At 41.1% G+C, this 25,298-nt stretch overlaps 1 protein-coding gene across 1 annotated transcript in view; it reads right to left on the minus strand.

Annotated features, from left to right (window-relative positions):
• Positions 1–4,711: 4,711 nt before the first annotated feature.
• The window catches only part of ST8SIA6 (ST8 alpha-N-acetyl-neuraminide alpha-2,8-sialyltransferase 6), a 147,885-nt gene continuing 127,298 nt past the window's right edge, over positions 4,712–25,298 (minus strand). Inside the window, exons 8-9 of the mRNA XM_089693707.1 lie at positions 20,086–20,178; positions 4,712–17,077 (exon numbers count right to left, since the gene is read on the minus strand). Of these exons, the coding sequence (XP_089549833.1) occupies positions 16,609–17,077; positions 20,086–20,178 (562 nt within the window). The 3' untranslated portion in view covers positions 4,712–16,608. The remainder of the gene's footprint in view (positions 17,078–20,085; positions 20,179–25,298) is intronic.

The following is a 25,298-nucleotide window of genomic DNA, read 5'->3' on the forward strand; positions in this document are numbered from 1 at the left end:
CATTCAATTGTTGCCAAATTAGGCCAGAAATGACCTGACCACAACCTCTAGTGAAAACATATGAAGCTCCGGTTCTTTAATGCTCCACTTCTCTAAATAGCAAGTTATTTGAAGTAGGACTAGTGGTATGTATGTTCCCTTTAGAAAAAAAAAGTTTGTGTAGTTAAATACCTTTAGTTAGTGTTTACACAGCACCAATTACAACAGCGCCAATCATGTAACTCATATACAAGTAGTCTTCATCAAGAAAGGCCACCAAAAGCATCCCTACAGCACCGCGATGATTAAGAATGAAAAGTGGCAGCCAAAGACATAAACTATACAAATCAGCAAAACACATTAACATCTCGAATTTCAGCCAAGGCTCAGTCTGCTGTTTTTAAGCTTTCTGATGATTTTTGGACCAGACAGGAGAATCAACATTGAGGTTACACAATGTGTATGCCCTGGAGGCAGACCAGGCTCTGCTAGCTGTGCATGATGTGAGTTCAAAAGCATTATTCATATGCAGTTTTACATTAGAGCTCTTTTTAAGTTCATATCTCAGTGTTAAAAAATTATGATTTAAAGGGACATTACCATTTTTTCTTTTTAAAAATGCCTTTGAAAATGCTGTATATAGTTAAAATGACTCTGTCATTGGCTTAAATTGATACTAAACACACACTGAGGTTTATTTACTAAAGCTGGCTCACTCAGAATCTGTTACAGCTGTGCATGGTAGCCAATCAGCTTCTAACCTCAGCTTGCTCAGTTAACCCCTTCACGCCTAAGGGTAAAACAAATATAAATGCCTAAGCACAATTTTGCAACGTTGACATGTGTTAGTAAAACCGTACATATCATCACAACTACTTTGTACATCCAGGTGAATTATATCTTGTTTTTTTCAGGACAAATTGGGCTTTCATTTGGTGGTAAATGGTAATGGATATCTCCTGAATTTATTTTTTTATTATCTAAGGAAAAGTAGCCCAAAATAGTAAAAAGTTTTTTTTTATTTAGCTGTGTGTTTCTTGTTACTACCATAAACTACCACCAAAGAACAACCCAAAATAAATTCTCCAGCTCTTGACGATCGCAGCGGTACCATATATGTGTATGTTATTTGTTATTTGTACCCCAGAAACAATAGTGCACATTTTGTTTTTGTCTTTTTTTTACCTAAAACACACTGACACTGACACTGACATTGACACTAACACCAATTTGTTTAATCGTGACCTTTGACCCTGACCTTTTGACCTTGACCTTTGACCCTGACCCAAACACTAACCCCGGCACTGAACTAGATCAAACCTTGATCTAGGTATTTTTTCTTTATTTTTTATTTTATTTTTTAATATTTATCTTTTTTTTTTTTTTTTACAAACATTTTTTTGCCCTCTATGCCAGGAGTTAGAGAGATACAATGTATCTCTCTCCTCCATTCATAGAGAGATAAAAAAAACAAGGGGGCCGGGCTGCACAGTGACTGATCACTGTGATAGCCAATCCAGCGATAATGTGACCCAGAATCGGGAGTCCCAATCGTTAGAACGGGACCCGGTGCTCTCAGTGACACTGCGGTCTTTGTGCTGGGAGTTCACCATGCGGCACGCTCCCAGCACAAAGACAGGTATGCAAATATGCGGCCCCACGGAAAACAGCCCAGTTCTGTGAGGCCGCATATTTGTGTTACGTCAGCGTCAAGGGGTTAAGCTTTAGCAATAAAACCTGGAAGCTGATTTGTTTCTATGCAGAAGTGTGCAATATTCTGAGTGAACCAGCTTTAGTAAATAAACCCCACTGTGTAATATACATTATCTCTTCTGTTTCTGTATGAAGATGATAGCACTGTAATTATTATAATAAAAAAACACATCTAAGCACCTTCCTAAATAATTGATATACTATAACTATCACATGAACCCATCTGCTTCCCAGCCTGTCTGCAGGGAAACAGTGGCAGGAGGAGATTCTAGTCCTCTGCTATTGGTCACATGTTCAAAATCTAAACAAAAATCAGCCTTTGGGATACAGAGAAACAATAAATAATTAATATCAATAAACTGATTTAAATTGTCATACAAATATATGTTTGAAATTAAATCTTTATTATTTTTAGCAATAACATGGTGTGTGCAGATTTCTGCCAGTCACACCCCTCCAACCTGGTTCTCAGAATAACAGGGAGGTGAAGCCTCCAGCAATCAAGATCTAATATTCTCCCCCATTGTGTTTGGCTGGTTAGCGGCCAAGGTGGAGGAAGGAGGGGTGGGCTGTCATTTACCACTGTGTATACGCCCACATGTGTGACTCTATAGTCACCTGGGCTGCTCAGATGTGATAGGGAGGAAATGCTCAGGGTAGAAATACTCTGCAAACTGAGCATGTGCTCAGCTTGCAACCCTTTTGTTTGGACACTTGAACTCTGAGCATGTGCTCAGTTTCCGATTCTAGCTGCCAACACTGCAAAATCCCAAACTGCAGTGGGGCCCTGGACAGGAGGGAGGAACAGTGAACAATAGGATCAACCAGAATGCAGAAAATAGAAGACGAATCCCATAATGACTGAGTGAATATAAACAGCATGTAATACAGCATTTATTGATAGTTTTTAATGATGTGGGTTTAGTGACACTTAAAAGAATGTAAAAAAGCAGAACCTGAAAATGAAGAGGGTTTATAACTTACCTTTTCCTCAGGCCGTTCTTTTGACCTTCACTCTCTCATAGAGCAACAGACACTTCACATTCATGACACTGGGTGTAGTGGGTCTTCTACTGTAGCCTGTTGTCCCTTGCACCAGCCTCTGCGTTGTTACAGGATACATTAGTGATGTAAGAGTCAGGGGAAGAAACCACAGCATGCAAATGGGGACGCTGGGGTCTGACACTTCTGGAAGTGTCAAATATGAAGATTATTCAGGTAGCCCTGGCTCTCATACAGAGCAAAGGCCGGGGGGGGGGGGGGGGGAGGGATAGGCAGAGTACAAGTGACTATAAACCCTCTTCTTTTGCAGGTTCTGCTTTTTCACCTTTTTAATGCAGCTTTTATTTGAATAAATACATTTTAAGGTCTATTTTTTCATTTGTAAAGGAGCTTGTATTTCATACATATAGTGCTTCACACACATGAGACAGCTATCTAGTCCCATTTTGAAATATATTTGAAATCCCGCTATATATTACTGTTGACTAGCAAATGTGTGCCCATTTATGAACGGGTTGTTTTAGTCTCAATATTTTTTGGCCACTGAGTGAGTCATAACACCGGTATGTATTACTGGTCAATATATTAGCTGGGCACATATTCCTTGGTCAGGTGTGCCATTTCACTAGCATCATTGGGGAAATAGAAGGTGAAGTGACATTATGTGCATTGCTCTCCTCTACCACACATATTACCCCACCCTGTAAAATCCTCTTCATTGCTTTTCTGTGCATACTGTCTGCTGTCGTATTCTCTGCCAATTTACACCTACACATACCGACTACTGCCATACTCTCACTTCTCTTCTCCTGCACTTACTATCAGCTATCATAACCTTCAAACTCCTTTCCTGTGCATACTACCCCACATACCTTCTTTACCCCTCTCCTATACATACTGCCCAATGTTCTATGATCCTGTCTCCATTTCTGCACATAATTCCTGCCGTTATATGCTCCTCTCCTTGTTGACTGCCATCATGCATTAGCACTGTTTTTCAGTAAACGCTGCCTGCATCCATACACTCCACACTCTTCTTCTACACATACTATCTGCCATCATATCCTACACACTTAATCTCCTGCACAAACTACCTGCTGTCATATGCTCTGCACTCCATTACTGTACATACTGTGCACCATCCTACCCTCTGCTCCCCTACACTTACTTTCTGCCATCTTTCCCCCCATCTCCTCTCCTGCACCTACTGACTGCCATCATACCCTTTGCCAATCCACTCCTACACATACTGCCCACTGTCATACCTTCTGCACTTTTCTCCTGCACATACTGCCCACTGTCATACCTTCTGCACTTTCCTCCTGCACATACTGCCCACTGTCATACCTTCTGCACTTTTCTCCTACACATACTGCCCACTGTCATACCTTCTGCGCTTTTCTCCTGCACATACTGCCCACTGTCATACCTTCTGCACTTTCCTCCTGCACATACTGCCCACTGTCATACCTTCTGCACTTTTCTCCTACACATACTGCCCACTGTCATACCTTCTGCACTTTTCTCCTACACATACTGTCCACGGTCATACCTTACTACCCACTTTAAACCTTCCACACTCCTTTCCCAAACTTACTTGTTGCTGTCATACCCTCTATCACTATACCACCACATACTGCCTGTTGACATATACTCCGCTCTCCTCTCTTGCACATGCTGCCTGTCACTACCCTCTGTGCACCTTCCTATCATATACTGCCCTCTCTCCTGCACCTACTATCCACTGCTATAACATCTGCACTGCTTTCCTGCACATCTTACCCACAAAAACAATTATTTAATATGATATTTAATATTCTTTGTAATATACCCAACCATGCCTGTTACTTTTGCTAGAACCAGAATAAAGAACATCTATGTTGTAGCCTCCTTAGTGTTCTATAAAGATTTTCCTTCATTTAAAAAAAAAAAAACGTTGCAATAATGTATACTGTCCTAAAAACCGTGAAATCAATTATTTTCATATTATATTATTGGAGTAACTCTAGAGAAGAAATTTCCAAAAAGGTGATTTTTATTTTATTACACCATTTTTGTACTATATTTACAACATTTTAAGTCTTACTTCAACATCACAACTCTGCATTTTAAACACCTTTTTTTAGAATTGCCTAAAAAAACTTTCAAGGAAATTATTTTTGTCAATCTTTGTAAACAAGTTCTGCATTTGAATATCTTCTTTTAGAAGCAGTGCTGGCATGGAAAACAATCTCTGCAATTCCCCCTTTCTTTTCACATTCTGCATTTAAATAATTCAGAAGGTGAAGAACTCCTAGAAGAGACTGTAGGGAGTTCACTTGCTTAAGTGCAAATTTGGCAACGCCGGGCTGTTTGTAGACAGCATGCAGTTTGACAACATGCGGCGGGCACTGACAAAAACGAACCCCAAGTTGGCAGAGAAATTATAGAATTGATTTATAAGGTTTGTTCCCTTATTTGTTAGCCTCAAGTGATACAATACAGCAAACAACAGTAAACGCGTAGCTCCCAATTGTCCCTCAGTTGGGACTGTCCCTGTTTTGGAACTAAATTCCTCTGTCCTTTTTTCCTCCTCAATTGAACCTCTTCTTGGTCAAGTGTATACACCTATATAAAAAAAGTGCACAATTAAACCTCCATCCATACAATTTGCCCTCTAACCTTCAAATGTTTTGCATTTTTTATTATGAAAAGCCAATATAAATGGAAAGTGCTAAATACAATGCAAGTTTAATCAGTCATATTTGCACTTTCTGTAAGGTTTTGATAACTAGGAGTTTGTCCTTCGCCTCTATACTGTACTTAGTACTAGAAGCTGTCTTTTTAGTTTAGAAAGTTGGAATATTTAAATCTTTAGTCAAAAATATAAAAAAAATCAGCACAAGGGATGGTACATTCAATGCCTTAAGCTTCTGGCTGCTGTTTTAGTTAAAGTCAAAATCCTTCGACCACTCCCCACCCTCATATCCATGCAGTCATAATCTTCTGGTGCTGCAGGGTTTAGTACGAGCCAAGGGACCTGTAATATGCGCTTGTCAAGAGTGCCAACTATGTTTGCCCTTTCCACCCCCACCCCCATCTGTAGAAGCTGTTCTATGGCATCCGATTCAGCAGAGGAATTGTTCCCCCTGGGGGGGCAAAAAGTGCAAGCCAAAGCAAAAGGATCACTTCCATTCACTTACCCTCTGTTCTGTTCAACTGCCAGAAGCTAACAAAGGAAGCAAACGTAAGGACTAAGTCACTTTAGTTGGAGCTCATACAGGGCTAAGAACTCTCCCCATCGCCATGTGACATTGCTGGGTCAATCAGCAAGATGCTCCGCCGTACATGGGGAAAATTGTGTACTGTTTTGGAAGATAAAGGAAGATCATACTCATGGCAACTTAAGACAGAACTCAAGAGACTGGTGGGATCAGGTACAACCTCCATGCTCCTGTAGGAAACCAGGAGGATAAGGCAAGTGGAGGAGAGCGTCACTTCACAAATTGGAATACATTTGTTAGCAGTTGGGGTTTGATGGGAAGGGGCCATGTCTGTATGGACAATGCAAATGGGGCAGTTTCTCTGCACCTGCTACAACACCTATAAATGTTAATCAAAGGGATGGGGTGCCAAATCTGCTAATTTGCCAATGAGCCCATTCAACCCTTATCCAGAACATTGCATTGTTCTGCATGAGCAAAGTATAGGTTTGCATGAAGGAGGATCTGAACTCTGTAAGCTGTGCCCAAAAAATAGGCAGGCAGAGAGCAAAGGACTAGTTGCCAGTATTGCCTGTGGTCTCACTGCAGCCTCATTACTGACTTGTTCTGTACTGTCTCCTTATGTGTAAGCGGCCATCTTGGTAGAAACAGGGCTTTGCTTCCTCATGTTAGCAAGGAGAACAGTAAATAGAACAGTAGTGACCGCATCAAATCTCACTCCAGATCTCCGGAGACTAGCAGTCAGCCTCAGTAATGAATTACATCTCATGCTACAGATATACTGTACATACAGCTATGAGTCTGTAGACACAGGAGTGCCTAGGCACACTCATACCAGGAAGCGCACTGCTATTTTTCAGAAGAAATTCCAGAGAAAGATACACTTTTCAGGATACTTAACATTTCTTGAAGTTCCCTATAACACAGCAAATCTTCGGTTTTTGAATTCAGTTCCACTTTAAGGTCATTTGTGTGGACTTTCTGACTCATCTTCACCATTAGTAGTTCGCCGCCACACATCGTGGCCTCTGTAAGTGCCTCTATAAAGATGTATACACTGCTTGTAAGTTAACATGGCATTTCAATAAACAGACTGTGATAGCTGTGAGAAAATAGTTTGTAATTATTATGGAAGGCATTTAGTTTACAAAGCCAGCATCAGGTATGAGTGTCCTCACATAGGGTGGAATTAGCCATGATCCTTTCAGCACTCCAGATTTCCATGCTTATTTCAGCATGATCCTCACCCATTTATATAGTCAATCTTGTGTTGTCCAAAATTCTGCACACCTCTTATAGATGCCTACAATGCCACACTATGTACAACAGAAGCACGTTTATACATTTGACCAAACTCTGATAAGCCCAGTTGGTCATATTGCTTATTTTATGGCACACAACTGTGAAAATAGAGAGATGATAGAAGTATGAGAACTGTCACTGCACATTCAGGGCTGTCATCTTCATCCTTTCTTCACAATTAGTAGTGATGGGCCGAACACCCCCGTTTGGTTTGTGGTAGAACATTCCAACATTACGAAAGTTCGACTGCCAACTTCTAACAGAGGGGACTAAGGGGGCATCTGAGTATGCGGTAAGATATCACACAGCTACTAAGAACATTCTTTAATGTTTCAGCTGTCAGTGGGGTTCCTCGCTGCCAGCTGAATGTAAAAATAATTGCTGGCATTGCCCGGGAATTTTTATTTTTAGTTTAAACATGTGGGGTCCCCCCTCTCATCCATACCAAGCATGGGGGTCCCCCCTAAAATCCAAGCCTGCTGCCAGTTGAATGTAAAAAGAATTGCCCGGGATTTATTATTAATTTTTTTTAAAGCGCGTCTATACCAAGCATGGGGGGTTTTTTATATTGGGATTTTTTTTTACCAAAGAAATGTAGCAAAATACATTTTGGCCTAAATTTATTAAAAAATGTTATTTTTTTTTCCATTGGATATTTTTATAATAGAAAGTAGAAAATATTGTTTTTTTTTTTTTTAATTCCTAGTCTTTTTCCATTTACATAGTAAAAAATAAAATAAACAATGGTGATCAAATACCACAAAAAAAACCAATGGTGATCAAATACCACCAAAAGAAAGAGCAATTTGTATGAAAAAAAATTATACAAATTTTATTTGCATACAGTGTTGCATGACTGAGCAAACGCCAGTTAAACTAGCACAGTGCCGAACAGCAAAAAACGTACTGGTCATAAAAGAGGTAAAACCTTTTGGAGGTCAAGTCAGCAATGGAAGTTCCTATACTTTGATACATGGCACCTTTAACATACAATAAAGCTTGATTGAGACCAAGCAGCCCCTCACAGACCAATTAGCTTTTGCCAGTCTGGTCTCTGTGGCAGGAAGGTAAAGTTCAGAAATGAAAACATCATTGTCCTATCAGTAGGCTGGGGGTCGTCCTTGACCAAGATATGTTGCCCACCGGCACTGGAGGTCAGGGACCTGGCTAGCAGAAATGTCAGACTATCCAGGAATACTGTTCTAGGGGGCGCTCCTTGCAGTGTTGCGACTGATGTAACTGAACAGTGCTAACAGTGAACGCAACGGATGACACTCAGCAAAAACCACAGTGACCCAAACAGGGGCGGACTGACAACTCATGGGGCCCCCGGGCAACAGGGGATCATGGGGCCCCTGTGCCCTTGCCCAAACTCAAAAAAGCATATGAAAAAGGTACCAGGGGCATCTCATGGGGCCCCCTACTTGCCCCAGGCCCTCGGGCAGTGCCCGAGTTTCCAAATGGTCAGTCCGCCCCTGGACCTAAACCAAAACCAGCACTGGTGATGAAGTCACCAATGCTGACTTTTTGTCCTTTCACTAGGATTACAAGTCTGGTAAAAATGGAATAATACATAGTTTTACTCCCACCATCTTTTTTTATGTTTTGGTCAGAGAAAGCAAAAGTTAAAGCACAACTCCGGAAAAATTGAAAATACTTTTTTGCTGTGGGGCTGCACCCACACGGCAGGGTGTGCTTGTTTGTTTAGGTCTTGGAGACTTATTAAAAAATATTTACTTACCTGTGCATCAGTCTTTAATGCAACTTTTCTGCCATGCTCCAGCACTCTAAGGTTCTCATCTCATCAAGACCAATGCAGGGCTCATAGCCAGGCACTGGAAGTGATGACCACTGGAGAGAGGGGAACGCCATCTGCTTGGAGAGCAGAGGATCAGGTTAAGAAAAAGCACTTTTAAATCGATTCTAAAGATTCATTTTTTTCTAAAATAACAAACACGTCTATACTTACCTGCTCTGTGTAGTGGTTTTGTAAAGTGCAGCCTGGATTGTCCACTTCTTGGGTCCCCCGCAGGCTCTCCTAGCTTCTTTTTTCTGTCGGGTGCCCCCATAGCAAGCAGCTTGCTGCAGGGGCACCTGCTTCTTCGTGTGTGTGCATTGGCTTGGCTCCACCCCCTCTCTCTCTCCTCATTGGCTGACTGGTTGTGATTGACAGCAGTGGGAGCCGCTTCTGTCTCAGCCAATGAGGAGACAGAGACCCAGGACAGCCAAGGCTGTTATTCACATCGCTGGATCGCGATGAGACTCAGGTAAGTATTGAGGGGGATGGGGAGCTGCTGCACACAGAAGGTTTTTTACCTTCATGGATAGAATCCATGAAGGTAAAAACCCTTCAGCCTTTACAACCACTTTAAGTATACACATTGGGATTGATTTACTAAAGGCAAATAGACTGTGCACTTTGGAAGTGCAGTTGCTCCAGAGCTTAGGAAATGAGGCAAAGCTTCACTTTACAAAGAGTACCCAATCACAGGCTCGGAAAATGTAAAAAACATTATTTTTGATTGCAGGTGATTGGATGATGGAAATCAGCAGAGCGTCTGCTCATTTCCTAAGCTCTGAAGCAACTGCACTTGCAAAGTGCACAGTCTATTTACCTTTAGTAAATCAACCCCATTGAGTTTTTTTTTTCATTTAACCAGTGGGTTGAAAGAAAAAAGACCTCACAGATCCCTCCAACCATGCAAGCGGTGTGGATGCAGAAATCTCTCCCCTTGTGCTATTGTATTCTGACAACAGAATACACGGATTAGCAATGCAGGCATTGACTGCAGCGGCTTATTGAATGCTGGCTTTCCAAGGCGGTCTAACCAGCTTCTGTTGAACAAAGAGGGGTAAACATAGACTGAAATTCATCCGGTTCCCGTTGAACCACCCATATTTCAATATGTGTATACCCAGCTTTACTCTCACCTAGACTAGACAAGCAATTAACTGTCCCGGGTGGGTGCAGCCCCACTGCAAGGGAAAATCATCAAGGTCCCTGGAGGTGGGCTTTAGGTGCCAATTCACACCATAAAAACGCACTCTGGATGCATTCGGGAAACGTTTTTGCTTGCAGTTCACACCACCACGCAGTTTTGATGCAGTTTGCTATGTTCCAGTACAGATCTGTGCAGAAAAAATCCTGTAAGCAAAAGCGTATCCGGAATGTATCTGGAGTGCTTTTTTGTGGTGTGTACTGGCCCTTAGGGCTAGTTCACACTAGATGCAATCCAGTACGTTTTTTTTTCTTTTTTTTTTGCATCAAAAATGCATGCACAGTGTTTTCCATGTATTCCAATGGCCCTAGTTAACACACCTAGTTCAGTTCCAGGCAATATATGCAGTAAAGCATGCTTGTTATACTCATTGTGGAACCTAAGGGGTTAATCCCCTGCATTTTGCAAAAAAGATATTTGATCCTGTCTTCTCTGATCCTCCCCTTCTTTTGCTGTCCCCAATCTATCTGCCATAGTATGAGCAGCAGTGACAAGTCTGCACATGTTCCTATTGGTATTTATTGCTAGAGAGGTTTTTTTTCTTTTGGGAGGGCACATGTGATCAGCATAGGGCCAATAAGTGCTGTCCAGACAGAGGGTCAGGGGGTTATGCAGCCTCATAGGACAGGCAGAGGAGAATGAAAAGTCCTCCTACAAGATTAACCAGTGCTCGGCTGGGCACTGGTAGAAGTCACAAGACTGCTCTAACTGCTGATGAGATAAGGTATTTAGCAGTTTATATTTACTAATATAATTGCATTTCCATGTTCTGTGTATTGTGGGAGACCAGATATAGTGAATGCAGGGTCCGGGGTTTAGTAACACTTTAAGTAAGTATACAGTATCTCCGTTCTCCTCTCCCCAATACAAAAATGAGTAGGTAACCTGTGCAGTGTGGGCACAACCCCACTGCAAGGGGAAACATTGTATGTGCCCAGAGATGGGCTTTATTGGAAGGGAGGGGTCCCCCGTACATATTAGTCTGAATGCAAGGTTCACTTTAAACTGTTTCATCATTTTGTAAGTAATCACAGTGTAAATACCTTTTTTTACTCTTCTTTGGAGCAGTCACATGGCTGTAGAGGTTTGGCTCCCCCACTAGCTTCCATTGCTCCCCCATTTTTGACAAGGGGGAAAGTGTTCTATCCCATCAGCTGCCCCTTTTTGACACAGGGGAGCCTAATCTATACATTTGTGTAACCTCTCCGAAATGATTTTAAAAAATAATATTTACACTGAGATTCTTTACAAACAGTATGCAGCATGTATATACTGTAGGCGGGGGAGGCAACATTGTAAACCTTGGTCATTTTAGCCTTTCCTTCTGCTTTAGATTAGGGTGCAGAGGTTTTTGTTGCATTCATTTGCAAATACAAGTGCAGCCATGCTGCCCTATCGAGCCATCTCTGCAAAGTGTGGCCCTTAACTGTAAACCAGGGGTCTCCAAACATTCTAAAACAAGGGCCAGTTTGCTGTACTTCAGACAAAGGGGGCCAGACAGTGGCCAGCGGGTGTAAAAAATGCCCCAGCATCAGTGTAGAAGTAGACAATATTTCAGGGTGGTGGTTTGTGGGAGAAAATAAATTACATAGTGACTGTGGTCAGTAGGAGGATGAATAGTGTCCCATCATTGGTATCAGTAGGATGAACAGTGCCCCATCATTGGTATCAGTGGGAAGAATTATGCCCAGTTATTGGTGTCAGTGGGAGGACTAGTGCCATGTCATTGGTATGAGTGGGAGGATTAATGCCGCATCATTGGTGTCAGTGGAAGGAATAGCGGCTCATCTTTGGTGTCAGTGTAAGAAATAGCGGCTCATCATTGGTGTCAGTGGAAGGAATAGTGCCTCATCATTGGTTTCAGTGGGAGTATTAATGCCCCATCATTGGTGTCAGTGAAAGGAATAGCACCTCATCATTGGTGTCAGTGGGAGGATTAATGCCCCATCATTGGTGTCACTGGGAGGATTATTGCCCCATCATTGGTGTCAATAAGAATAACAGTGGTCTGTCATTGGCATCAGTGGGAGGATTAATCCCTCTTGTTGGTGTCAGTCAAAGAAATAGTGAAACACTGTTGGTGTCAGCAGCAGGAATCGTGCCTCATTGTTGGTGTCAGTGGGAGGAATAGTGTATGGAATCAATGGGAGGAAAAGTGTCCCAAGGACCAGATAAGGTTAAGCAAAGGGCTCCATTTGACATGTGTGCCACAGTTTCAAGACCACCGCTCTAAACCATTTGAGTTCTCATTGTGGGATATATACACTCACCAACCAACCACTTTATTAGGAACACCTTTTCAATTGCTTGGTAACACAAATTGCTAATCAGTCAATCACATGGCAGCAATTCAATGCATGTAGGCATTTAGATGAGGTGAAGACTTTGCTGAAGTTCAAACCGAGCATCAGAATGGGGAAGAAAGGAGATTTAAGTGACTTTGAACGTGGCATGGTTGTTGGTGCCAGACAGGCTGGTCTGAGTATTTAAAAATCTGATCTACTGGGATTTTCACACACAACCATTTTTAGGGTTTACAGAGAATGGTCTGGAAAAAAAGAGAAAATATCTAGTGAGCGGCAGTTGTGTGAAGGAAAATGACTTGTTGATGTCACAAGAGAATGGGCAGACTGGTTGCTGCGACATTCAGATGGTAGGGTCAGAATTTGGTGTAAACAACATGAAAGCATGGATCCATCCTGCCTTGCATCAACGGTTCAGGCTGGTGGTGTAATGGTGTGAGGGTGATTTTCTTGGCACTGGCAAGGTGTACCTAATAAAGTGACCAATGAGTGTGTGTGTGTGTATATATATATATATATATATATATATATATATATATAGAGAGAGAGAGACCTGCAACGGTTCCCTGTTCTATGCAAAATGAAAGAAAAAGTTTGGAAGGTTGGGCTTTAAAAGAGAAGTCCACCTTTAGGACATGTTTCATGATACACCCATCTTTAGGGTGTAACATGAAATATGGTCAGAGGCTGCAACTCCCCACCCCTCCCTCCACTTTCAGAATCTAGGGGTCCTTCTCCCCACTGGTTCCTGTCATTATTTTAACTCAGCATTCAGATGTTTGTGAAAGAAGAAAAACTGCAAAGTCCCATTTGTCACCGCAGCAAAGGTATACATTGTTTTCAACTGAGAGTCGAGTCTGATGACGTTGCTGTGCTTGTAGTCCATTCATACTTCCTCTACCCTGTTTACTGAAGGTCTGTACCCTAGTACAGACGTGTAGCTGGAGGATACATCTGCGGGAGATACAGCACTGCACCCGCAGTTCATTGATTGCTGTTGCAATGCTTTGCTGGCGCCAATGCAAAAAAGTTGTAAATGTACATTTCTTTAAAAATAGAGAAATAGACAAATAGCAGTTCTCTTTAAAGGAGCTCCCCATTGTGTGTCTGCACCAAACCCAACAAAGCAAAAATATTGAGGTCACTATTGACTTTCAGTGATCGCTTTTTTTTTTTTATCTGGTCAATATGAGCATGCAAAGAGCACTGGAAAATATGTAACATTTGGCTTGCAGAATAAGGTCTTTTTCAGATAGTAAAAATAAGTGGCTGAGCAGCATTTTAACTCGGGACACAGGGTCCGACAAGCAGCACTGCTTATCAAATTCGTTCATCACGTTCAGGGAGACCGCACCCCAATCGTGTTCAATGCACACGACTGCAGTGCAATAGTACGGCATTATAGGGCTAAATCAGGCGGTGATGAAGCAGGCCATGGTAATGTGGCATCCTGGACACCACAAAGTTTATGAAAGACAAAAACCTTTGCTGGTTATGATATATTAAATTTATATAATTTGGTTTATTTAAAAAAAAAACCCACAATGTAGACTTAATGGATAAGTGCACTGTAATAGCGGCTTACTTTTTTTAACAGATCCATGTAAATAAAAAAAGACTGTAAATATATATGCTCACATTTTTTGTTCCATGATCCTACTAAGCCATAGTTGTGAAAGATATAATAAAAGTAACCTGTGCACGATTCTGGTGTGAAATGATAAATTAATGAATGAATAGGATAATCTGCTGCCGCTAAGTCCTCATATGATCACACCACATATCTAAAAAGCAATATAATAGATAGGACAGCGCTACAGATAATGAATACTAAAAGTCCACAAAAACTCTATAACGAATCCTCTGTACATGTCAAGATTCCCACTGAGTCAATAATATAAATGTATCATAGTAATAATGTAACCATTCATCAGAATGACGTGAAACATTCAAGTGAAAGTCTCAATCACTAGGTATGAAGAAGTTCCCTTCCGTCCAAGTGTTCAGAGAAAACAGAAAACTGGAATCACCACTAGTGAAAATTTGGAGGACCCATACCCGAAGGATATCCCCATAACCCAGGGACAATAGGGTTAACAGCACGAAGTTCAGTAGGTCTAACCACCAGGTGAGAGGCTGAAGGGGAAGGTTCCTCACTAGTGGTGATTCTAGTTTTCTGTTTTCTCTGAACATTTGGACGGAAGCGAACTTCTTCATACCTACTTTCAGACTTTGAGACTTTCATACATTTATATTATTGACTCAGTGGGAATCTTGACATGTACAGAGGATTCCTTACAGTTTATGTGGACTTTTAATGTTCATTACCTGTGGCGCTGTCCTATCTATTATATTGCTTTTTAGAATGGTGGCGAAAGGCTCCCCATTGGAAGCGTTGTCTCAGTCAATAATCTGATAAGGAAAGGCACTTTGACATCATTTGTATTTAGTAGTCTAATGACAGCGATAGCAGTGTTAGTGGTCCCCTTTTTTGGCCGAATCTGACACACCCTTAAGAATATGTGATCCAGACTAAATTGACAGGTTCTCTTATGTAGCAACTGGTTAGAGTTCAGACTTAAGAATTAAGTGTTTCAGCTTCAAAACATTACTGGTGGTATCCCCAAGATATCTCTAATTGGCAGAAATGGTTTTCATGCTTACACATTTGAAATAATGAGAAATTTTCAATTCAAGCTAAGAGCCCAAAACGTTCATGTGATGGATTTACTTTGCACAACTCCGTACCCTCTACTAACTGTGTAGTCTAAGTGATTGGTTGAACAGCTAGTGCGCATTACACAGTACAACATACCCCAGCCAATCACTGTGTTGGATTTGCACAACATAACACAACACCCTTTTGGTCTTACACCCTAAGCCTTGATACACTATTGGTCCTGATTCACATACGTTCAACTGGGATAGGAGGTTGATAATTCCCCTTTCTGCATTCCTGACTTATCTATTTGACTATATGAACAATGTGTGAATCTTAATGGAACATATGAAGTAAAGGCAAAAAACACCTCCAGATATAAAGAACACTTCACACAAGTATAATATATTTACTAGCTATAAAAACAAGGCTTTCTTGAGTTTTCATCAATCCCCTTGTTAATTTGGCTTTCTTCACCTGACAGGTCCATTCACTAACAAAAATACTTTTCATGTCTCTTTAAAGCATAAAAAATGTAAACAATTTCAAGTTGAAAATTTTGACAACTGAGCTCCTGAGTTTGTTTGACATATACATAAATAAATATATCTCTACTTTTTTCAAAACGTCATAAAAGCACAAAAAAATTGATCCGTAAAAGGAAAGCAAAAAGCAATCTTTGCAATCAAATAAGCTAATAATACATCTTTAAAATCCCTTCAAGTGCCCGTTTTCCACTCAAAATATATCCATTGCCTTGGTTTCTCCTCCTGCTTTGAAAAAATGGACAGAAATTATATTGCAGTTCAAATCCATGATTTTGGATTGCAGACAAATGAGATTCGTATTGCACAGTAATATAGCACAAGTGTCCTTATCATGAGATGTTCCTTAAGACTACGAACAAAACTTTTTTATTGACATTGATGGAGAAAAAACTCAATAGTGGTAAAAAAAAATAAAAAAAACCTTCTTGCATTTGCTAATGCAGAAAATGGTAAACTTTTTGTTTACTAAATCTTTCCAGATTATGAGTTCATCTGCTATGTGCTCCAAAGAGCAATACCACTCCCACAACCTTCCGCATCTGAAAACTTGGTGGCTTGTGAAGTCACCGAAACAAAGTTTTCCAAAGGCAATTTGATTTTTTTCACTGATAGTGTGATCTATAGTGAAACCCACGGTGGCCTGTAAAGTCAATACACTTATAAATTAAATTTAAATTTGGCAATTTGATTATCAGCTCTTGTGTCTCCAGTGTCCATAACAGAATCTGCGGTGAACCAAGAATTCAAAGTAACGTTTACAAATAGACATTTTTTTATCTACTGGTTCCGTAATGGAAGCTGTGGCAACCTCTGAGGCCCAAACATATCCAGATGCAGATCTTGATTGGCGACAGCAATTCAGCATTTGATTAAGTTAAAAAACAAAAGACTTTTAGTTTCTCATCTCTTCTCACATTCACCAATTTGAAGCTTCAGAACCCCTTTATGATGGAGTTGAAGGACTTGATAAAACTCTTTGGGCATGGCATGAAAGCCAGGCTTTGGTAGCTGGTTGTCATAGTAATGGTGGCTGATGGGTTTCCCATCCAAGTTTTTAGAGAAAGGCCAGAATCCATAGAGTGTGACGTCCTGGCAGAGTTCTATGGCCGCGCTGGTTATCATAAATCCGGTGGACAGGCGGTAGGCTCGGACACCCCTCCCTTTCCAAAACTGAGCAAGGCTTTTAAGGTAGTTTGGATGGAAAAATATAGCTTTCTGTTTAGCTTGGTATTTCTTCAGTAGGTGGTGGACTTCGAAAGAGATGGCTGTGTTACTGCTATAGGAAAATGCGGGCAGCAACAGGAACGAGTAACCATAACTGGTGAGGTTTTTCAGAAAGGCGGTTTTCATGTCATTGAGTTTTCCATATCTGCATAAGAAATGCCAATAAAATTTGTGAAAACCTAATGTAGTAATAACATGAATTATACAAGTAACATTTCAATAACTGCATTTTGCATGTGTAGTGTTTTGTGTATATACTATGTTTTATTTCTAAGATTTTGACTTAAAGAGTATCCAAAGCCAGGTTTTTGATGGCCTGGGAAACGTTAGATTTTATTAGGTTTATATTGCTATGTCTGTCCTTGCTAAGGAGGTTTATTACTGGTGACTGCTGTCTCTGGGGCAGAAAATGACAGTCAATTCAAAATGTTACAATTGTTATTGGAATAGGAACAGGGAGGAAATCTTCAAATGAAGACACCTGTTCCAATGGCAACTGTCTAAGGGCCCTTTCACATGGGGCAAACTCCGTTAGGATCAGCAGAGGATCTGTCCGCTGATCCCGTGCTGATCAGAGCAGATGAGGCATCAGTTTCCACTCAGTTTATGCAGACTGGACATGGACAAAGCCCTCTCTGCTGTATAGCTGGGATTAAATGGACTCTGCTGTCCGTTTACACCTAACTGCCCTCCAATCCGATCTGCCCAGAGGAGGTTGGATCCCATTCCATTTTTTTTAAGGGACAAGATCACACCAGAGGTAGGAGGGTGTGCACAGACACAAGTCCGTTTACACCTACCAGTCCATAGGGGTGGATGAACCGTCCGATCAGGTCCAACTGAAAAACTGACTGGGGGACCTGAACACTTTATGTGAAAGGGGTTTAAGAGGATTTTCCCTCACTTTGGAGTTTCCTCTCACTTTCTTTTGTGAGTCTCTAAATCTGGGATAAGAAGTGAAGGAAAATCTCCCCAAGGGGACCCAGAAAAAAAAATCCCTACTCTATTCTAAATTAAAAAAAGTTTTGGCTTTAGAAGCAAAACCTCAAAAACCTCTGGTGTAAGAAATATGTAGGTGGCTATTGCAGATGTCTTACTAAACATGATAGTTTGTTGGCTGTTTTGCTGATCAGCTGACTTCAATAATTAAAATCTGCATAATTTTAGTCAGTGACAGCACAAAAGCCTTTGGACTGATGTAATAGACATAAAAAATACACTATATGGCCAAACTTAGGGAATACTTGACCTTCACACCTACACTCACCGGCCACTTTATTAGGTACGCCTGTTCAATTACTTGGTAACACAAATTGCTAATAAGCCAATCACATGGCATCAACTCAATGTATTTAGGCATGTAGATGTGGTGAAGACGTCTTGCTGAAGTTCCAACCAAGCATCAGAATGAGGAAGCAAGGGGATTTAAGTGACTTTGAATGTGGCATGGTTTTTGGTGCCAGACAGGCTGGTCTGAGTATTTAAAAAACAGCTGATCTACTTCACACACAACCATCTCTAGGGTTTACAGAGAATGGACAGAAAAAGAGAAAATATCCAGTGAGCGGCAGTTGTGTGGATAAAAATGCCTTGTTGATGTCAGAGGTCAGAGGAAAATGGGCAGACTGGTTAAAGACATAGAAAGGCAACAGTAACTCATTGTCAATATGGACCAAAACTGAATGTTTCCATCACCTTGTTTAATCTATGCCACGAAGAATTAGGGCAGTCCTGAAGGCAAAAGGGGGTCAAGCCCGGTACTAGCAAGGTGTACCTAATAAAGTGGCTGGTGAGTGTATATAAGCTTGTTATTACAAAAGCATGGAAATCAGTATGGCAAACCCCACCTTCACGGCTATAACAGCCTTAACATTTCTGGAAAGGCTTTACAAAATTATTTTGGAGCACGTCTGTGGGAATTTTTACCCATTCAGCCTAAAGAGCAATTATGAGGTCAGGTGCTGATGTTGTATGGGAAGTCCTGGATCACAATCAGCATTCCAATTCATCCCAAAGTTATTCAGTAGGGTTGAGGCCAGGACTCTGTACAGGCCACTCAAGTTACTCCACACCAAACCATCTCTTTATGGAGCTAGCTTTTTCAAACAATTGCCGGAGCTTAAAGAGTACATGATCTTTTAGCTGAAGGTACATTATATCAGGGGGATAATTTTATGTGCCTGCTGTCTGCTTTGCATTTGTACAATGTACTGCTGATGGGTGACCCACACAGACAAAGCAACACACTCGTACATTGCTGTCTGCTTTCAGGTTTGGGGAGTGCACATGCGCAAAGTGATTGTACACAGCGGGAGCCTGGAAGCAAGTCCCAGCGGATGATTCAGCTGGGACCTGCTGATCGGCTATGTGCAATCACAGTCCAGAGCTCTGTGTGGACAATCAACACAGAGCGCTGCAGAGAGGGCACAATCTCTCTGTTTCTCATCCCTGCAAAGACATCTCTTAGTAACAGCAGCACACTATACACACATTACACTAGTAAAAGATATTTAACCCCTTGATCACCCTAGATGTTAACTACTTCCCAGCCAGTGTAATTAATACTGCGAAAGTGTATAGTATTATCACCGATTACTGTATTAATGTCACTGGTGATGCCAGTGGCAGTTAGTCCGTTCCCTCCAGCGTCAGTTAGTGGTCAGATTGCTATCACAGTTCCATTATAAGTCGCTGATCACTGCCATTAGTAGTATAAAAAAAAATTCCAGTGTATATACCATAGTTTGTAAGCACAAACCAATCAATATACACTTATTGGGATTTTTTTATATCAAAGACATGTAGCAGAATACATGTCAAAATGTTTTTATTGGATATGTTTTATAGTAGAAAGTAAAAAAAATGTTTTTGTTCCCCTTATTTGTGGTCCTTTTTTGTTTATATCACAAAAAATAAAAATCCAGTGATGATCAAATATCACCAAAAGAAAGCTCTATTTGTGTGGGAAAAAATTATATAAATTTAGTTTGGGTACAGCATTGCATGACTGCGCAATTTCCAGTTAAACTAGCGCAGTGCTAAATTGCAAAAAATGGCCTGGTCATGAAGGGGGTAGAATCTTCCGTAGCTCAAGTGGCTTAGTGAATATCTTTGGACTAGACTGAAGCTTTTATTTATAGCAGATCAACCTACTTCAGAGCAATGATGCTGGGATTCACTGTAACAAGGTCCGTCTTATTTCCAACATCAATACTGACATTACCCCAAATAGGTGGGAGGTTACACCTGAAACACAAAGAACAAGAAGAACATAATTTATTATAAGGACAGATAAATCAATAGAGTTTTACTGATCTAGTAGCTGTTAAAGCGTCATATAACAAAGGATAACCAGCTAAAGTGATGCAAAATCCAGAACTACAGTGAACTCTATGGCTGATTTATTAGAAAGTGGACAATGATCAAATAGTATTGGCACTATCAGACAATGTGGACACTGGAAGTGAGCTGTGTGTTCTGCAATGCAGATCTTATTAGTGACATATAGACTATGGGGAGTGAACTGTGTGTTTTGAAGTGAAGATATTATTAGTGGATTATGGACATTTGGTGTGTGTGCAGAAGTACAGATGTTTTAAGTGGTATATGGAGTGATTATGCTGTGTGTGGAACTTAGTGGTGGATTGACCCATACAGCTCTGTGTGCCGCAGTCCAGATAATATTGGTGGCATTGATGCTAGAGAGTGAGTTTTGTGTGCTGCAGTGCAGAGTTCGCTGCTACCATGGGTTCTGGAGAGAGCGTTGTGTGCTTCAGTGCAGATCTCATCACTGGTATATGGACACGAAAGAGGAACCTTTGTGTGCTGAAGTTCGGAATCATTATTAGTAAATGGACACTGAAGAGTGAGCTTTTTGTGCTGTAGTGCAGACTCATTACAGGTATATGGACACTGGAGAAAGAGCTTTGTGTGTCAGGACCTGGGTCTGAACCTGGGACCTCTGTTGTGTCTGGCAGAGCTCTTCTTGCTGAGCCACCTGAGATGCTGGACATTCCTTTGACAATCTTGTCTTGTACTTTGCTTCTTATGAACCTTGAACTCTTTGCTCCTCCCATGAACTTCCTGATTTAAGCCATGATATGCTCTCTGTAGCCAATATCTTATTCTTGTCACTCCTGCTGTCGTCCATATTTTCACAACAATTTGTTATCAACTTTTGGGTTGTTCCTCAACTACACTTCTGCTTGATCCCAACCAGCAACCACTTGTTAATGACCTTGGCTTGGTCACTGACTACGCTTCTACTTGATCCCTTCCTTCTTTATCTGCTACAGAACCCTGGCTTGCTGACCTCCTGGTGGGGTGATCTTGAGGACCACAACCTGGTACTAATATGCAGCAAAACCCATCTCCACAATCAGGAGCTCTGGTGAATACCAGTTAGTGCTTAGACCCCGCACCTCAGGTGAGCCTGCATCATCCACCAGGGTGACCTGCCCATACACTTTTCCTGCTCGTCTCTCTACTGCTATAGTTATTGGTCTCTAAGCCTGACCCCTGACCATAACATTGGTGTGCTGTATTGCAGATCTCACTTGTGGTATTAAAAATTCCTGTGTGCTCCCCCCGGCTAGCCTGGGCTCCCCCCGGCTAGCCTGGGGATGTAATGGAGTTCGATACTGGCGCTCTTGGACCCCTGCTTTTTGCCCCCCCCCCCTTTTTTTTTCCCCTTTCTCTCTCTCTCTGTTTTTGGTGTGACTGGACAGCTGCCTTTAGTTGTTAGAGTCAGTTGCATTAATGTTTTGTACCTTATGTGCCATTGATAGCCCCTGCATGGGCGTACCTTTTGCCCTGTTGGTGTTAGAGCACTGTTTTCCTTTTATTTTGCATTTTTTTTTCTGTGCAATTGATAGCCCCTGTGTGGGCGAGTTTTATTGTCTCTGTTTTATAATGTTTAAAAATTAATAAAAACCATTGGAATATAAAATAAATTCCTGTGTGTGCAGGATATCAGTGATTTCCAGCTACTTCTAGTAGGTGCAATCTCGCCTTTTGTACTTCACTCCCTCGTGTGATGTCACAGTGATTCCATAAAATCAGTGAATTCTTAAAATGTAAATACTATTAATTTAATATTTTTAATGGCCTAATTTAACTAAACAGTGTTTTCTTTTTAACATCTACCAGGAGTTCATCTTTAAAAAAAATTCTTCACTTTTCATTTGTACAGCTATTAAATCTATAGACACTTTTGGACCACCCATGAAAACCTCCAGACTACTGTGTCCTAGCATATAAAAAAGCAAAGCTTTAAACTATAAAACATGACTTATTTACACATTCTTCTAACAATCTCCTTTGAGCGCGCTCCTTCTTGTCATAAGATTTACAAGAGCCCAGATCTCCAGGGATCAGTGAGGCTCATCTCCAGTTAATATGTCATAAATCGCTTGAGTCATGTAGATAAATTGAGAAGTTGTTAGTCGTTCAAGAACAAAGCAAAGGACAATGACTTAATGTACTCCAGATCCCAAGTGTTCTTTAATCTAACATCATTACCACTTCACAATTTACAGTTGGAGAATTGGCTTCCATCAAATATTAATCATATTATTTTATCCAGCTAAATTGTCTCCTAAAGACTAGGGTTACATGGTGTTCAAGACGTTAAAAAAAAAATTAATATGGCTCATAAATAGCACTGCTTACACAGCAGCTTATTGAAAAATAACGAAGTGACTTTTACTGCCTTCATTTATTATGGTTAATAAAGAAGTCAGGATCCTACATATCCTTGCGTTATTTAAAGTTTGCTTAATTGCAGGACATTGATGATACGATGCCAACATTGAAGAAAACCGATAAGACAGAACAAGCTTCTTTCATTAAAGGGAATGCAAAGGTGTTTCTTTTTTTTTAGATATACTTGATTGAAGTAAATAATCAATGTTTCAAGATGCTTGTTACTGCATGTAATTTAATATCATAGATGTTTGTGGTTCCACAAAATGTTGTATTTTACTGCTCCTTCCCGTATGTAAGTCTATGAGATGACTGACCCAATAAAAGCAATGCACCCCTGGTGTGACTGAAATCTTATCTCAGCAGCTGTCAAACCCAAGAACAAAAATTATAACGTATTGCAGCTTACCAGTCTTTAAATGTGGTAGAGAGAAACTTTACCCTACCCCCCTAATATTTTTTTTCCCCCTGCCTACCTGATGCAGTGTTCTGCACAGAAAGGACAATCATCCATCCAGTGAATCCAGCATTGTCCTGCTGAGATCTCCTTCTCTGTAGCCGGCACTTGGGTCCCACGCTGCCACAGATGATGCGCCACTAGGTCCACCCCATCCTGCTTTGGAGAATGGGATGAGTATGATGCTCTCGATGCCTCCTGGGATATGCAAGTCGCATATCCCAAGAGGTGCTGGGGGACACTGATGGGATTTTCCTAAGCGAATGACTGGAGGAGGGTAAAAGGTAAATAAACAAAAGGAAAAAAGACTGACACCTGTGTAGTTGGTGGGCTGGGTTAGGGGAGGGATGGGATGGAAAGGAGGAAACTCATCTGGAAGAGTGAAGATGTGCTTTAATTTAGTTTTTTCAGGCTTTTTATCCTTTTATTTTCACCCATGATCTTTGCCAGTAACACACAAGTAACACGCTTCCTATCCTAAGGTGACAACTCTTACTTCCTGTACTGTATACAGAATATAGTGAAGCAGTGTTGTCACCCTAGAACAGAAAGTGTATCAGGACTGCATGCAAAAGAGGGTTACTGGTAAGGCTCGTAAACTGTTCCCATCCATGGACGTGGAACGAGAGCAGCCCAGATATAATGTGGGAGAAGTCTTGGAGTGGGGTATCTTCAATCCTTTGAGAGAAGACAAGATGAAGATGTATTCTGTGTACCCCTTCCTATAGGGACTTGCATGGTAAGGCCTGTGGCTGGAAAAAGGAAAAGGCAAAGATATCTTGTAGAAAACATAAGGGCAAAGCAGCTAACCCCCAAGTGTAACTACCATGGACTGGACAAGTTGTGAAAATTGAGTTTCAATATTATTATTATCATCCAAGATTTACAGTATATAGCACCAAACACTTGCACTTTACAAAATGAAGGCAATCAATACAGTTGCAATACAGTTCATTACAAGAGGTATCAGATGGCCCTGTATTTTAGAGCTTACAATCTAAAAGGGAAGGTCGGATTATACAAAAGGCAAAATCTGTGTGGGATGAGCTGATGAAGAAAATACAAGCACAGTTGTTAGGTGGGGGCAGGATAGGCTTCTCTAAAGAGAACGGTTTTCAGGGATCACCTAAAGGTCAATCAAGAAGGAGATCTGAGTCTCTGACAGAGTCAGACAGATTGGGGTAGGGAGTTCCAAAGGATGGCAGAGGCTCTGGAGAAGTCCTGGGAGGTGAACATGGGAGGAGGTGATGAGGGAGATGGAGAGCAGGAAGTCTTGGGAGGAGCAAAGAAAACAGTTTGGTTGGTACTTTGAGAGATGTTTAGTGATGTAGCTGGGAGCAGAGTCATGGATGGCTCCAGGATATGTAGTTTCACAGCTATGGACTATATCCATTAATTTGTTATAAGTCGAGGGAAGTAATTATATGTTCATAGCATGTCACTTCAAAATATATATATATATATATATATATATATATATATATATATATATATACATACAGTTAGGTCCATATACATTTGGACACAGGCATAGTTTTAGCTTTTTTCAGGTATTTACCAAAACATATTCAAGCTATAGTTATATAATGGACATGGGCTGAAAGTGCACTCCCTCAGGTTTAATTTGAGGGTATTTACATCCAAATTGGAGGAAGGGTTTAGGAATTACAGCTCTGAAGAGTAACCATCCCCCCTTTTTCAAGAGACCAAAAGTAATTGGACAATTGAATCAAAAGCTGTTTCATGGCCAAGTGTGGGCTACTCCTTGGATATTTCTTCATCAATTAAGCAGGTAAAAGGTTTGGAGTTGATTCTAAGTGTGGTACAGGGGCAGACTGACCGTTTGGGAACCTGGGCAATGCCTGAGGGCCCGGGGTCAGTAGGGGCCCCATAAGATGCCCCTGGTACCTTTCATAGGCTTTTGTTGGGTGTGGTTTGAGTGTGGGCGAGGACACAGGGACCCCATGATCCCCTATTTCCCGGGGGCCCCATGAGTTGTCAGTCCACCCCTGGCCCTGGTGCGGTATTTGCATTTGGAATCTTTTGCTGTGAACCTACATCATGCGTTCAAAGGAGCTATTAATGCAAGTGAAACAGGCCATTGTAAGACTTCAGAAAATAAACAAATCCATCAGAGAGATAGCAGCAACATTAGGAGTGGCCAATCAACAGTTTGGTGCATTCTGAGGAAAGAAGAACGCACTGG

The sequence above is a fragment of the Staurois parvus genome, unplaced genomic scaffold (assembly GCF_062004578.1).
Source record: "Staurois parvus isolate SC_StPar_1 unplaced genomic scaffold, SC_StPar_1.0 ptg000636l, whole genome shotgun sequence".
Taxonomy (NCBI): domain Eukaryota; kingdom Metazoa; phylum Chordata; class Amphibia; order Anura; family Ranidae; genus Staurois; species Staurois parvus.